Genomic DNA, 16,086 nt, shown 5'->3' with positions numbered 1-16,086 from the left:
CATCGATGTCGTCGCGCGATCCACACGTGTCCGAGATAACGTAATCGTTAACGTGACCGTCAGGTCGATTCCGACGTCGTAATTGACGATCAGGTCAGGTGGACCAGGGAAGAGGAAAACGGCCAGGAACAACGAGGAAATGTCACAAGGAAAAGATGAGCCGCGAGAAAAATCTTTGAAACGTTCTGCGGTTAAAGTGGCTACACCGATTAAAACGACCATGTCAATTTACGTACTTGACTATCGGTCATTTTGATGCTACTACAAATTGCAGTAAAATTACATGTACTCTGAAATATCGCATTCAGCATCCAAGTCAAGTAAACATGCAGAAAATGTTAGGTGTAATTGTACAGTTTCTAATTTATTGTTACCCCATTTCACGCTTTTCTATGTGAAACTTCAGTTATTAGGTGTGTTAAAGTGCATGAAAATCCGGATTCATTCTTATCAATGTGCACCCGTGACGATAAATCGTCGCGATTAATCCGTACAAACTAATCCGTACAGATTTAACTAACATGTGGTTGCTGTAGAAGAACTGGGTTTAATTACATGGATTACGGAATTGTCGCCAGGATTTATTGTAACGCGTTAGTTGTCTTTAGACGCTTCGAACGATTTCAGGGTGAGTTTGCGATAGGTCATAGTCAATCACGATTACCAGGGCGTGGAACGAGCTAGCGGAGTCAAATTTTCCTGGAACAATGCGCCTGAAAGGGGCAATAAGGAAGCAGCTCTTTTGCACCTGACGCTAAGGGAGACCTTGGGAGCCATTAACGATTGCCAGCAGAATGGTAACGGTGGACCGAATGTCAGGCAGATTTGATATACGTCGGCGTGACTAACGACTTCAAGGATGTAACGCCGTGAGAGAGATTTTGACGTCACGAGTGACGACTTAGGCCGCGGGAAAACTTAATCGCACTTTCCGGGAGTTCCTTGAACGACGCGCAGGAGGTCGAAGGAAAACGAGGAACACCATGGTTACTTCTCCAGGACCTACTATATCCATTGACTATGGCCCCGTTCCAGCAGGACTTAACCCTTTCATTGCTACGGGCCCATAGATGCGTCGGACGTTTGGTCCAATATTGCTTGCACGGCCTGATGAAGTTCCCCCATACGTCAAAAGAGCTTGTCGCTGAAGGGGTTAAACCCAACTAATTGTCAAGTGGACTCGGTCCACCTTCCCGGAGTCCTAACAAGGGATAACCAAGCAACACTCGAGTTGGCAAGACCAGGACCAAGACCGATGTTGCTGGTTAGGGTTCCTCAAATCACCGAATCCAATTTCCTAGTCACCCAAGGGACTCTTCCATGACCATCGGGACCAGAAATGTGACGACCATATCGCGTACATGGGTAAGTCCATGTCGGATACGAAGTCATCCGATGTGACGATCCGATAACCCTAGATCGTCGTCCCGGCGACCAAGACCAGGACCAAGACCGATGTTGCTGGTTAGGGTTCCTCAAATCACCGAATCCAATCTCCTAGTCACCTAAGGAACACTTTCATGACCATCGGGAGCAGAAATGTGACGACCATATCGCGTACATGGGTAAGTCCATGTCGAATGCGAAGTCATCCGATGTGACGATCCGATAACCCTAGATCGTGGTCCCGGCGACACCTGCAGCTGCACCTGCAGCGACGCCATCACATCCCGGCCGCCGGCTCACCTTTGGCGGTCTCGGTCGGATTCCCTCAGCTGGGCGTCCAGCTGACTCAGTCGGTGCAGCTCCAGCGGCCGGGATCCCCCAGCTGGCGGCCAATCGGAGCCGGCCTTTGGGGAGCTCGCGGCGGCGATTCCAGTTACGAAACGCGACGGCGTCCACCGCGTGGCGGCGTCGCGGGCGGTGGGGGTGGAGGACCACCCGAAACCCCGCGGTGGGGGCATTCCTGACCCCAGCGGAGCACGGTGAAGGGAGGCAACGTTTATATGCGGCGGCAACCCGCCCCGACGACGCATTCGCTCTCGTTCGCCTCGACCATCCGAAGGGAGAACACCTCGAGATCCCAGCAGGGAACTGCCGTGGCCGGAGCCGAGTCGTCGCTGCGCGGAGTAATTGGAACCCGACCCGACCCCGAGGGCCGCGCTCTGAGCCGGACCTGCGACAGACGACCAGACGCCGAAGAGACCCTTCGGCTATCAGTTTGTGGTCGCCAGCTCGAGAGGGCTCATCAGGGACCCCCGGTTCCTAGACTCCGCGGAAGACGCGTCTGGACTCACGGACTCCGTGTCAGCAGTGAACTCCCAGGAGCATCAGGCTGACCCACCCAGATCGCAGACTCGGCAGGGCGCTTTTTCTTCTTCTTCCTATTCTTCGTCCAGGAGTTCGGACATCGGCATCATGATGGCCGTCGCCGCCGCACAGAAGAACCGCGAGATGTTCGCCATCAAGAAGTCCTACAGCATTGAGGTGAGGAGAGACGATGAAAGGACAGGATGAATGAGATGGCGATTATGTTCATTTTTTTTTTTTTAATACTTTCATTCCGTTTTTGAGTGGGTGTTTGGCACCAGGATGACGGTTCCTTTGGGTGGCGGGCTCATTTTTAGGGCCAATGGGGTTGGGAGGTCGTTGTAGAGTTTGAGGGATGGAGTGGTACTTGGAGTACCCGGGTTACCGTGGATGACGCTTAGCGCAATTAGTTGATCGCACTTTAGATTCGGGAATCACGCTGGAAAGTGTGATTATAAATGCAGGGTTTTCATTTGGGAGAGAATTGAGTTTGTATCATGTCGGTCGTTTATCCTTTTTTTTTTCTTTGCAATGGGAATAGTTTCAGAGTACTATAGCGAGCCAGACACAATAGAGACTGAGAACAATGTCTCCGTGACGGACTCATAGTCCGGATAGGTTGTTAGACCAATAACCTGACGAGAACATGATCGCGATAATGGTACACTTGCTCTTGCAGGCCACTGCTCTCTTTTGAAATAATAATTTCTGCCGTAGAAATGTCCCATATTTTCGGTTAACGTGTCTGTAGGACTTGGAGAATTTGTTGTCAAAGACTCACCGGCAATCAACTCGAGAGGTCTTTGGGCGCCATTTGCCGTACGAGGGGTTTTGTCGGGAATTGTCGAATCATGGGCGATAAAAATTCCAGTTCCGAGGGAATCTGCCGATTGTCGAGGTTACCGGGTGTCAAGAGTTTCTCTTTGCTCGTTCGAAGCGGTCCCTTGTTGTCGCTTCTTCGCGTAACATCGGCCGGGAGAATTCTTTAATGCCGATTTCTCGCCTCGGAGAGCGACGAAGAGCGACGCGCGACCAGGAGGCCGTGAAGGACCGATGCAAAGAGGAGACTTTCGTCGGTCTTTCGTAACGGGGGAACGAAATTACATCAGAAAAACGGCTCTTTCTCCGGGACTGTCGTAGAGTGAAATTCCCGCCGGCGTGAAACGGAAAAGAGCGGATCTCGCGGCTTCTTACGGAGAAAGTGCAAGGAGAGCGTATTCGTTTTTCTCGGCTTTAGCGTCTCCTTGCATGATCGACTCTGCGACCTTGCAACGGGAGTAAACAGCGCAAGAGTCATCGCACTGGAGGGGAAGAAAAAGAGAATTAAAGCGAAAAGGAAATTATAGCCCATCGAGCCAGACATGGTGGAAGTCGCACTTGAGTCCGGCCATGTCTTTGTACTAGTCTTACAAGGTCCTGGGTTGGAAAGCAATTTTTTATAATTCTTCTTCACCCTGTTATCACGGTACACTTGGTTCGCCAATCCGCGGGTCATCTCAGGAAAGAAATTAAGAAGAAAATAGCCGAGGGCGTGAACAAAAAAAAAAAAAAATCGGCAAAAAATTTCGGGACTTCAATTTGACGGCATTTAACGACTCCGAAGCGCCAGCTCGATGTTTGTGCCACGGCTGTGCATATATGAGTCTTTTCTCGTGCAGGACGGTATTTCGACCCGGCACTTTCTCCACTCATCACGAATTCTAGACGCGCCTCTTTGCGATCCGATCGCACGTGGGAATGACTAATCGGTGAAATTTTCAGGAAAACTTTTATCCCCGACGTTTCCGCTCCGGCTGTTTCCCGGCATGTTCCATTACGCGCAATTGCCCGATCGTTACTGAATTATTAAGAGTCCTTCGGCCCAAGAATCCTGTTCTTGTCCTCCCTTTCCTCCTTAACGATGCCTCGTTATAGCGACGCAGCCCTTGATCTTCGAGTCGAGGAGGTGTGTTTCTTTTCCCTTTTTAAGATCGGCCTCCAAGGCCGGCGTACTCTACTTTTGCATAACGCGAGGTTCCGATCCAAGAGAGGGGGGGGAGTATAAAAGAAAATCGATTTTGCCGTATAATCGACTCGCCGTAAAAATCGAAACGGATGCGAGCCGGCTCGAGTAGAGCGCGACTCGTCCTTGATCGTTCCATTCGCGCGGAACGCAAAGATCGGTTAAGGATAGTGAAGTCACCTGACCTCGGGAAAAATGTGCAAAGCCTCTTCGTTCGATTTCGAAGAAAAAATAAAAAATGGAAAACTCGAAAATCGGGGCCCGGGTCGGTCAGGAAGCATCCATGCTCAAAAATCTCTTCTTATCGATTCCCGACACGATATCATTGATCCCGATAAGAGCCACTGTCACATCAGTCCCTTATTCTTCTTCTTCTTTTTTTTTTAGTAAATCCAATCTCATATGTAGTTGTAATCCTTGTTATTACATATAATTGACTTGTTGTTGCCGGCAGATCCCACGTGCGAAATTCACGTGCCTTATTTCTCCTTACGTCGGTATCCCGCCGCAAATTACTTCCTCTTGAAAATATGTTACGCATTAACACTGTAGGTTATATCGTTCGTTAATATTTCCGAGTTTTTGTATTCTTTTTTTCTTCTTCTTTGTTGCGTTTCGATTGTTTTGTTGTATGGCGAAAATGTCGGGCCGCGGGAAAGCAATATGGCGGCACTGAAAGACGCCACAGGAATCGTTTCCGTTCGATTAGCGCGACCGGCCGGTAATCGGATTGAGAAATCAATCGACCTTGCCGCGTGATAATTATGAATATGTTATAAATATGAGAACGGAGTGATTGTGGTAAGGCCCTGAGCACCGAGGACCGTTATGCCTTTGGAGGCTCGCCTCCACTCCTTCGGCCTCTACGAGCGGCCGCCATTGCTTCACTTACTCTATGATCCACTATGTTAATACCCGCTGGTCTTAATCACTGTATTTAAAGTGTTTTGCCCGAATGGAGCGTGCCGGCACTTGTGCATAGCACATTACCGCTTCTTCTACGCGATTCGAACGATACATGTTAATGAGATCCACTAGTGTTGAATAATGCATCCGGTGCTGTTGATGAGAAATTGCTCCCAGGACTTTTTGCATTTCCGTTTTCATGTGTGTTCAAACATACAACTCGTCGATTATTTATTTTACAGACGAGCGGTTTAGTAATATAATTATTAATAAATTATGTCAGCTTCCAGTAAATTGGCCAACTTGGCCATAAGGGGAGATGGCGGCGTTTTTCCAGTTCTTTGTCGATTGATTTACTGTTCCTGGCTCGTTTTTATTTAATTGCACCTTACGTAAGGACATTCTCCCGGGACGCTGAGCTTCACGGAGCCGGCTTAGAAGTTTGCAGACTGTGGAGAGCATGTGTTCAGAACGGTCATTTACAAGACGCTCGAAGGTGGACGGTCCTTTCTTTGTGCCTTGCTAATAGCCTTTGACCGACTGCACTCAATATACGATAACTTGTTAAAAAAAGTGTTTATCGTGTAGAAGAATCTTTTCGTGAAAAATGAGAGTCACGTTTCCCCTCTTACAAGTCAGACAATACAGGACAATTTAGCTGGGCCTCGATCAGGCCATTTTCCGAGAGGAGGTGATCCATTCTCGCGATGAGGTTAAGTAGTCGGGGGAAGAAGAATGATTAATCGGCAAAGGGTTAAACTGTCGTTTCCCTGGTTGAACCTGCACACAGTAGCCCGTCGAGAGACCGCCAGAAGGATAATCGTTCGGTGATGCAACTGGCCGCACACTCATCGGTCATCCATCTGGCGGCAAAGTACTTGGCCCACTTCAAGAGGCGTGCATTAAAGAATTGCTAAACATTCTCTAATCCGTGCCAACCGCATAGTCGGGAGCACGTGAAGAATTAACACGGTTAGTTGGAAACGAGCCTGAAGAATTCGAACGATCGCTCTGCGACTCTACCGGCGTACACGCCTCTGGATAGAGCAATTCCTCCGTGATGATTTCGTAATCAGCGATCCCTGTAAGCGGGATTCCCTCCTTGACATTCGTTATCAACGTCCGAGGGACCTGAAAAACAAATTCCTCTCAAACGAAACTCTGTCTCACGGGAGAACGGCGCCAAAATGGCGGGACCGCCGAACTTGCAGTCTGCTCTCTACACCCATCATTTTTCGATTTTCTGCATTAACGACAAAGAAGACGAGGAAATATCTAGCAGAAAAGTTGTTCGTCATATTGCAGGGTACAAGTTTGGTAGGAAAGGTTTTTGTCAAATTGAGCTTCGTTGGCGGAGAAAATCGAGTGATCTTTTAAGAGTCCTCGAAAATCGAGGTCTTTGAAGGTTCCTCGAGGTATGTAGAGGGGGCCTCAGATTAGGGGCAGGAGAGGGGGGAATGACATGACAAAATTATTTCTGGATGTCAGGCATTTCATTAAGAGAGGTTTTGCACACTAGAGGACTGGACAGGTCCCATTATAGATACTTCCTTTCCCAATTTCCTCTACGGGAGGCTCCATCTTTGATACCGGTCTTTTGTCCTCCGCAGCCCCCGACCCCGGTTCGACCACGTCTTTTCCTGAGATTTAATTCATTTCCGGGGACTTTATTTCATTTCCGGCTCCTACAATGAGGATTCCCTGTGCAGTCCACTGTGTAGAATCGCTTTTCCTAGTGAACTGGTTTTGGGCCAGTTAGGAGATAGCGGAGACTTCAATGCTTCTCGGCTGCACAGGAAATGTCGCCGGGGCGCACCGACCATTTCCTGCAGCTCGTTAAGAGTTGAATTAACTTCACGACCAGCGTTTGATTTCTGTCCTCTTCTACCCCAGGACCGCCCGTAGCCTGTCCCAAGGGACTCGACAGGATACAAAACGAGATCAAAAGAAATAACTTGAAAAATTCACCAAAACGTCATTTTCAGAATTTTCTCCCCTTCAAGATTGAGCCACTTCTTTAGCCCTCCATTTTAACAATATAAAAATTGGATTCTGTTTGTCATAAATGTTGGCTGTACAAATGAAATAAACATTTCTTATAATTTTTCTTTTTACAGAATGGCTATCCTGCCCGCCGTCGTTCTCTTGTAGACGACGCTCGTTTCGAGACTCTGGTCGTTAAACAGACGAAGCAGAGTGTGCTGGAAGAGGCACGTCAACGAGCGAATGGTGAGTGTGGCACGAGCAATGTTATTAATTAATTATTACCCTAGTCGATCGTTGTCATTGATTAATTATTACTAAAGTAGCCAATGTCCTGACAAATGTTCCGAACGCAGCATGTTAGATGTGCACTTTTCACTCCTTTCGTGTAGACGTACGCATGACGGATCGTTGTTTGCATTGTTGTTAACAAATAGACACGAGTTCCGAGCACGATCATCAGTCCGAGGAGCAACGCTACGTCGATGCGTCCTCGAGCGATGACGATCAGGCGGAGTCGCTCACCTGCGCAGCCAAAGAAGGAGGTAAGGATCATTGTTTTGTCAAAAGACAAGAATTTACCCTCTGCATGTGCACGAATGTTAAATGGAGACATTTTCTGTACATTCATAGAGGCCAAAGCGGAGGCATCCTGGTCAGACGGGGAAGGAAAATCAGGAAATGACGGTAAGTCGTCTTATGGCATTTCCCTCAACTCGTGCAGAAAATTCAGATTGCTCCCGATTGAGAGGTCCATCCATCACTTGTTCGGTATCGACAGAAAAGTGAGAAATTCTGGGGTAAAGTGTCGAAAGTCGAGCGGGGGCGAGTTAACTAGGTGAAGGCGTGGGAGGGCGAGTAAATGGAGGGTGAAACAGCTCCATTGTCGGGGTAGGTCCGGGGCGAGAGGTTGGCCGGCACTTTGCTGAATTACGCGACCCTGAGGAGGTCGAGATGCATTTAGAGTCGTATTACCAGGCCCAGGAAGCCTTTCCAGATCCCGGCGTCTCCGCGAGTGCAGTATATAATGCGGTTATGCCTTATGACGGTCTTTTACCCTGCCACCCCCCAGCCGCCCCCTGCAATCAAAAAGCGCTACAGCCTCCAACAATGCCCCCCCTCGCGGTCCCAGCCACTCGGAATGGACTCTAAATTGCGCGATCATTGGCCCGGGTGATTTCTCGGAGAAAAGGGAGCTTCAGACGAGGCTGGACTGTCTCTTCGGGGATTTTCCGCGGTCTTCATCCCCCGTAGGGAGTCCATTTTTATTTTTCTCCACGGAGTAGGCGCGAAATCTCTCTTGATGGCACCCATTATATCGACTCCTTGTCTCTGCACGGTTCCTTCTCTACCTTCCAGATTCCGGCCTCACGGAGGAGGAAGTGGTGTTGGCCAAGACCATCGCCGAGACTCCGGAGGGCGAAAACACGGTCCAGAAGGCCGCTCTGGTCCTGCGGCTGCGGGAGGGCATCGGGTCCTTGGCCCGGATCCTGAAGACGGTGGAGAACTTCAAGGGTACCGTGACCCACGTCGAGTCCAGGCCCTCGAAGAAGGAGGGACTGCAGTTCGACGTGCTGGTGAAGGTCGACATGTCCAGGCAGAGCCTCCTTCAGCTGATTCGCAACCTCAGACAGAGTTCCAGCCTCGGAGGGGTGACCCTGCTGGCCGACAACTCCGTCAGCATCAAGGACCCCTGGTTCCCCAGACACGCTTCGGAGCTGGACAACTGCAACCATCTGATGACCAAGTACGAGCCCGACCTGGACATGAACCATCCCGGGTTCGCCGACAAGGAGTACCGAGCCAGGCGCAAGATCATTGCAGAGATCGCTTTTGCCTACAAATATGGCGACCCCATCCCCAACATCCCCTACACGGAGACGGAGAACGCCACGTGGACCAGAGTCTTCAACACAGTGGTCGACCTGGTGCCCAAGCACGCCTGCATCGAGTACCAGCGAGTCTTCAAGAAGCTCCAGGAAGAGCGGATTTTCGAGGCCCACCGCATCCCGCAATTGCAAGAGGTCAGCGACTTCCTGAGGAAGAACACCGGCTTTTCTCTGCGTCCTGCAGCGGGGCTCCTCACGGCTAGGGACTTCCTGTCCAGCTTGGCCTTCAGGATATTCCAGAGCACTCAATATGTCCGCCACATCAACAGTCCGTACCACACCCCTGAGCCGTAAGTATGGTTTTCTCGAAATCTCGCCTCTTTAAGGCCATCAGCAGGGTCCTCTTCGCGTTCTTCAGGGTTACGAATACTTCCCCAGTTCCTAAAGTACCTTGCGAAAGACAAAGATTTTCCTATGGGGCTCTTGATTCGGAGTTTGGTGCGCGGCAATCAATATCGTTATGGCGATGCGTCGCCGGGGCGTGCTCGCAGAGGGAAGAGGGGTGGAGAAAGCGAGGAAGAGAGGGAGCGATGATAATAGAATTACCGCGCCTCTCTAAGCGTGTAATGGAACTCTAATTGGCTTTTAACGATACGATAGTGCTGATAACTCGATTCCCGGGTCCCGAACTCGTCCTGCGACCTAAACTCCCGTCGTGGAGGCTGCTCGCATCCTTGCTCCGATTTCTTCAGGGCTCCTAATTGCGAGAATGCCCGACATGATAGCTCGACAATGTTCCCGGACGATGACGGAAATCCTCCGGGGCTGGTTCTCGGACGAGAGCTTTTACAGAACTATATTCGTAAGTAAAATCGAGCTTTCGTTGACGAGAATGGCCGTGGTCTGATTTCAGGGATTGCATCCACGAGTTGCTGGGTCACATGCCGTTGCTGGCCGACCCCAGCTTCGCCCAGTTCTCTCAGGAGATCGGCCTGGCGTCGCTGGGCGCCTCCGACGAGGAGATCGAGAAGCTGTCGACGATCTACTGGTTCACCGTGGAGTTCGGGCTCTGCAAGGAGGGCAAGGAAGTGAAGGCCTATGGAGCCGGTCTGCTCTCGGCATACGGCGAGCTTTTGCACTCGTTGAGCGACAAGTGCGAGCACCGGCCCTTCGACCCTTCCATCACGGCAGTGCAGCCCTACCAGGACCAAGAGTACCAGCCGGTGTACTACGTGGCCGAGAGTTTCGAGGACGCGAAGGAGAAGTTCCGCCGTTGGGTCAGCACCATGAGCCGGCCCTTCGAGGTCCGCTTCAACCCCCATACGCAGCGCGTCGAGGTCCTGGACAGCGTGGACCGGCTGGAGGGTCTGGTGTCCCAGCTGAACACCGAGATGACCCACCTGACGAACGCCCTGAACAAAATCAAGGCGTCCTTCGCGTAAAGGAGGCCGCCACACTCGCGCCCGACCCTCCACAGGCCCCGAAGGAGCGCAGACCTCGGGGTCCTCCAGGGACCCCCGAGATGGCCCTCCTCGAATCTCGCTTCGTCCGAGCCACCTCCCCGGGATTCATCGTTTTCCCGGACCTCGCTCAAGGTGCCAAAGCCAGGCTTCCGACGAGCCGTCGGGGGTGGCGCTAGGTCACCCACGCGAAGAGTTACAGGGGTCGGAAATCCCGAGGTGGAGGGCCGCCAAGATGGCGCCACCGCGCTTCGGGTAGGTCTTTTTCCGTTTCTCTCCGTCTCCTCCGTCATCCCTCATCGCCATCCCTCGTCGTAATTCGCCTCGTGTATAAAGTCGTCATTCGCCTGTCCCCCTCCCCGCCGCGGCGTTCGTCCTTCCTCTTCTCTCTCTCTTTTTTTTTATTTATACGCCCGCGCCCGTAGTCGGGACGACCGTCAAGCGTTATAATTGTCGCTGTTATTGTATCGTATTCGCCCTAACCCATCCGCGCGGGGCCCAGGCCTCGCCGATCCTCCTTAGTTGGCCGCGTTTGAGAATCGACTAACCTAGAACGTCAACTGTGGCCCTAGGTGTCGCGGTTGACGGGAATCGACCTCTCTTCTCGAGTAGATCTCACCGATATTAGGTACGTGCGTGTTAAGACCGAGTGATTCGGGGGAAGAACCTTCGGATACGTGTCAGCGTGCCACCGAGTCCTCTGGCGGGACCAAGATGGCGGCGTCGATCTCGGGCGGCCATCTTGGTCCCGCCGAAGTGGCGGCCTCGTTTACCCCAGTAGAGGAGGTGTCTTTGTCGTACTTAAGTGCAACTCTAGATGTTGTTAGCCGTGCATTTTGTCTCGGGACCCTTTCGAAGGAGCGACGGGACCTCGGGGAGCGTTCCATTTTCGAGACAATCTCCAGGACTCGCCGAGGCTCCCTCCCGCCGGAGCGGCCCCTTGCGTGTGTAGAGGACCAAAGTTGCTATTTAGAACCTCTAGAGAGTAGTTGGAGCCCTTTTATGCACTCTGCACCCACCCTCTGCTAACTGTACGCGAAGAGCACCGTAATATGCTTGATTATGTTGCCGCGAGACAAGTATACGAATCGTTTGGTTTGTATTATATTGTAAAGTACGAGCATAATAAAAATTAAGATACGAATCTTACACCTTTTCCACTATTTTCCTCCCTTCGCGCCTGATAAGTCGTAAAGTTTAAGGGAATAATTGTAGCAGTGTGCAAAATGAAACGTAAGATAGCGTAAATATCGCTTCGACATATTTAGACACCGATATAAGGAAGTTCAGGTCATCGATGACATATTGTTTCACGGCAATTCCCGTTTCTGACAACGTCGGGTGACGTGTCTAGTTGGATATGACTAAGTGATAATCTAGGAATTATGAAATTCATAGTTTTCCTCCTCGCGGTGGCGGGCCCGTGTTTAGCGGATAAGGAGCATGACGGGATCGGTAAGAGGCAAATTACATGGTTGTCCTACAGTTATCATATTTTTTAAGGACTGCTCATTGATACGAAAGAACGTCTCCAGGGTGCTCGGACGACATGTCCTATTTTTACGGATGGCTCGTTTTCTTGAAGAGACTCTTCATGGTACTCACAGTACTCGGCTTCGTCGTACTTTATTACGTTCCTCGGTCCCGATCGTGTGAGTGACTTAAATTATACAATATTATATAACGAATTAAATAAATTGCCATACTTAATTTAGACGCTCGGAGAGGATGTCTACTGCTAATCGACGGAATCGCGAACAGCTTAAAGTCCGCCATTGGTGCACCGAACGACTCGTACAAAATGAGGAATAATTTTTTCAACGAGTCAGAAAAGATTTTACGAATTCACGGAGGAGGGAGGTCTATATACAACGACCTTTATGCCGAGGGTTGCGGTGATTTTCCAAATTTGAATATCGACCAGGGGAATAAAATCGAGGCCAAATTGGAGGACGAAAGGCACGGTCTTGCATTAAATGGAGGCATCTGGCGAAGCATGTAAATAACTTGACATTACGTTTATCCTCACGTAACTTCTGTTCAGGAAAACTGAAAAAGGGAAACAGAACGACGGACACGGTAAAGAGGAAAGGCGAGGCCATCGTCGTCATCACAATCGCCATAGTCATGGAAGTGGAAAAACTGTTTTAAAAGAAGTGCCATACTTGGATCTTCGAAAATGCTTGGAAACGCCTTTAGACTTTTATTCGGGTGCATCCGTTGATTTGCCAACGAAAAATGAATACTATCGTCACGGCTTGAAGGGGTGCGATGACGCCGAGACCTGTGCTGCAGTTTTAATCAGGTATGGAAGAATAGGAAATCACTTACCTCTTATATTACGGACTTCTATGACAATAAAACGTAACTTTGTAGTGGCAGTCCGCGAGAAATGGCGATGATCGAGCAAAAGTGCGAGAGAGAAGACGTAGTCATTATGGAGGATCCGCGCCCTGTTCTTGATAATAAACGTAAAATTAAACCAATTAATAAGCCGAGAGAAGAAGACTATCCTGAGAAAGGACCGACAGGGGACAATGTGTTCACCGTGGCGAAAGAAACCGTTAGGACCAATGAATCTCGTTAATTGATTTCCTCATTTTAAAAAAGCTAAAGAATTATGTTTATATAATTTGCAGAACGAAGAGGACAATAGTCTCGAGACTTTCGGGTCGAAAACGAAATTCAACGAGGACGACATGAAATTCCCCCAGGACTGTTTGTACAAATCGAGAGATGCGAACCAGACGCGTCCAGGAGACGCGGTCGCCATTTTGGAGAACGATCTCTCGAGTCGCTGCACCGATAGGTAGCACCGATTAAAAAAAAAGTTAATAATTTTATTCTTTTGGATATTAACTGTCCTCCAGGTCGTCTCGATTAGAGGATAATGGAGATCGGATAGACTGGAGCTCGAAAAGTGCCGATTTCCATATAGAAGGGAATTCTTCAAAAAACGAGGGATCCATCAAAAGTAGACGCGTAAATTTCATTGAAAATGAAGTTCTGGAGTACGAAAAAATCGAGGAGCATTCAGCAGGTTTGACTTCGTCCAGGTGAAATTGTGCTGTCAGATGACACGCGTATTAAAGTGATAAAAAAAAAAATATATATATATACACATCTAATTGCACCCGAGTGCATCGAATCGTTCCCACTGCTAGAATTGCGTATGAGTCAACTGCAGTGGTAAAGAAAAATGGTCCCGGCATTTCTTCCTATGAATATATGTTTGTTTGTTTTTTTTATATAAGCTTCAGCAGTGATATTCGATATGGGGCTCTTTGGAGCCTTAGCTGTCAAGATTTATACGTGTCATACGAGACAGAAGTGTTACCTGGGATTCGTCCTTCGAAAGCTTTTGTCTAACGATTCACGGCCGATTGTTCCTTGCAGATGAAAATTCAAGGTCTAATAGTGAGGAGGTCTTGACGCAGCTGGGTGATCAAATTCAGAAATTGGACGAGACTATTCGAATGATGAGGCCTTCTTCCCGGAGGAAAGGATCCAAGGATGATGGAAAGGAAGTGTACGCTCTTCAGGCTATAGAAACCGTTTTGAAGGATATAAAGCGAGGCTTCCGAGAGGTAAGTTTCATTACGTTTTCATTCCAATCCGAAGGACGAAGACCTGTCTAAATCTATCTCTTAAAAGTCCCGAGATAATTTATGGTACATTTTGACAGTTCGATGACAAGGTGAGACGTCGTAGGAGGTCAAGAACAGCCAGAATGAAGATTGAGAGGAATAGAAACCGAGTCAAGGAAGAGAACTACTTTCAAGACCAACTTGAAGAAGATGCAGATTTCCGGGACGAAATGTCCAAAGTCGAGGAAGATGAAGAGGAGCCACAAAGAAGCCGCCCAAGAGCTCCAAAGATTCTTGACAGCGGTGAAAATAGGCTTCCGGCTAACAGTAAGTCAGTTTCAAAATACTCTTTCAGAAGACAAAACGGATAGCGGGCGATTGAGGAAGAACGAGGGGAGGTACTTCCCCGGAGAGAAAAACGAGAAAACGACAATTTCTTAATTAACAACCTTAGGCATAGAAACGAACGACAATTCCATTTTTCCCCTATATTTTCGGAAAATGTCACGCCGGAGAAAAGTAACATATTGTAAAGGTGCTTGGCAGCTTTTTATACAGTCGCTCGAAAATTAAGAGCTGTATTTCTGTGCATATATGATAAAATAAAGGATCGTAAGACGAGAGTTTACTCATTTCTCCGCGTGGCAAGTTCGGGGAATTCGTATTGTCATTTTTTTTCTATAAAAAAAAATTAATAGGGGAATTTCACTCCGCCTCGCGGCAGACTCAGCAACTACCAGGTTACGTGCTTACTCTTACCGACGACCAGTCACTCCGTCGGTAAATAGGAAACGAAAGGATCCTTCTACATTTTGAAAATATTTCAGAGCCTATCATGCCTGCAGTGATGCGAGCTCTTAGTTGGTTGTTCAGCGAGTGTCCTAACCATGGGAACTCGCAATCGGAAAAAAGCGGAATTACCCCAACGGTATTGCAGGAACCTACGAGATGCTAAAACGGTAGCTCCCCCGGAGAGAGGAATGTCAAATTGAATACCCATCGCATAAATCCCGGTGAATAAATTAAACGCCTCTAACCAACTCATATCTGCCTCTAATCTTGCACCAACAGTTGGATACACCCTATATAAGCACTGCTGTACTTTAAATACAGCCCCTATAAAAAAAATCGTATCATCCAGAAATTTGAATACTTTGCATGAAAGCATCGACATTGAGTAATTATTTTCTTATATATATATATATACCAGAGATGAGTTGGATATATATATCTTGTCTATATATACATATAATATAAGATATATAAGTCTTGATTAATGTTATTTCTTCGATGCATTTATTTAAAATGATGTGAAAGGCGCTGAGAAATTTAATCGAGGTCGATCAATTAAAATGCATTAATATCCTTTTTGGTGGTAATGCCGTTTTGAATACTGAAGTGGTAACGTAAACTGGCGCGTCTCGTTACAGACGTTTATATTCATGTTGAAGTCTTTCACAGTCTACGTTGAGAATGGTATGAAATGAAGCATTCGATATGTCATTTCGGTAAAGTAATGATAAAGAGATCGACGTAAAACTAACGAAATCCCGTGAATTCATTATTCCAACGACTGTTTAGAACCACCGTCGCCATCTGTGACATTTAGTTGCAACTACATTTTTTCTCTAAAAACACGTTGGTTCAAGTTCATGATAAATAAATCAATTTTCTATGAAAAATGAAATTTCCTGAGTTTCAGGACCTACTTTAGGGCCTCCATATTCCCGTGGGAAAATTTCAAACGAATCGGTACAGCTATTTTGGAGAATACTTCCCCCAACGATTTGGCTTCTCGGATGTATATAGACCGACTCTTTCATATCACCTTAAGAGAGTACCACTTTTGCAATTGCACTCGTGTTTTTTTTTGTTTTTTTTCGAGGTCCACGGAAAATCGGTCGATCGGCCGCTACCGAGTCCGCCGAATCCCGTTCGGCGCTCGAGTTTCCAAACCGGAAGTCGGTCTTCACCGGCGGCAGTGTTAAGAGTAAAAAAAGACCTCGCCCCGGCAATATAGGAGCGGGCACGAGACGAGAGCGAGCAAGAGGGAAGGCGGAAAGTCAAGG

General features: G+C 48.4%; 1 protein-coding gene across 1 annotated transcript; it reads left to right on the top strand.

The window, feature by feature from the left end:
* Positions 1-1,983: 1,983 nt before the first annotated feature.
* On the top strand, positions 1,984-11,579 carry LOC105699211 (tyrosine 3-monooxygenase). The gene is made up of 6 exons (XM_012424041.2): positions 1,984-2,427; positions 7,276-7,387; positions 7,579-7,686; positions 7,775-7,828; positions 8,501-9,320; positions 9,884-11,579. The coding sequence occupies exons 1-6, from the start codon at positions 2,359-2,361 to the stop codon at positions 10,410-10,412; spliced, it is 1,692 nt and encodes a 563-aa protein (XP_012279464.1). The 5' UTR covers positions 1,984-2,358; the 3' UTR covers positions 10,413-11,579.
* Positions 11,580-16,086: the final 4,507 nt, after the last annotated feature.

This window comes from Orussus abietinus, unplaced genomic scaffold (assembly GCF_000612105.2).
Source record: "Orussus abietinus isolate OABI.00-Male unplaced genomic scaffold, Oabi_2.0 scaffold3, whole genome shotgun sequence".
In the NCBI taxonomy this organism is placed as follows: domain Eukaryota; kingdom Metazoa; phylum Arthropoda; class Insecta; order Hymenoptera; family Orussidae; genus Orussus; species Orussus abietinus.
This window is presented reverse-complemented; position numbering and strand designations above follow the sequence as displayed.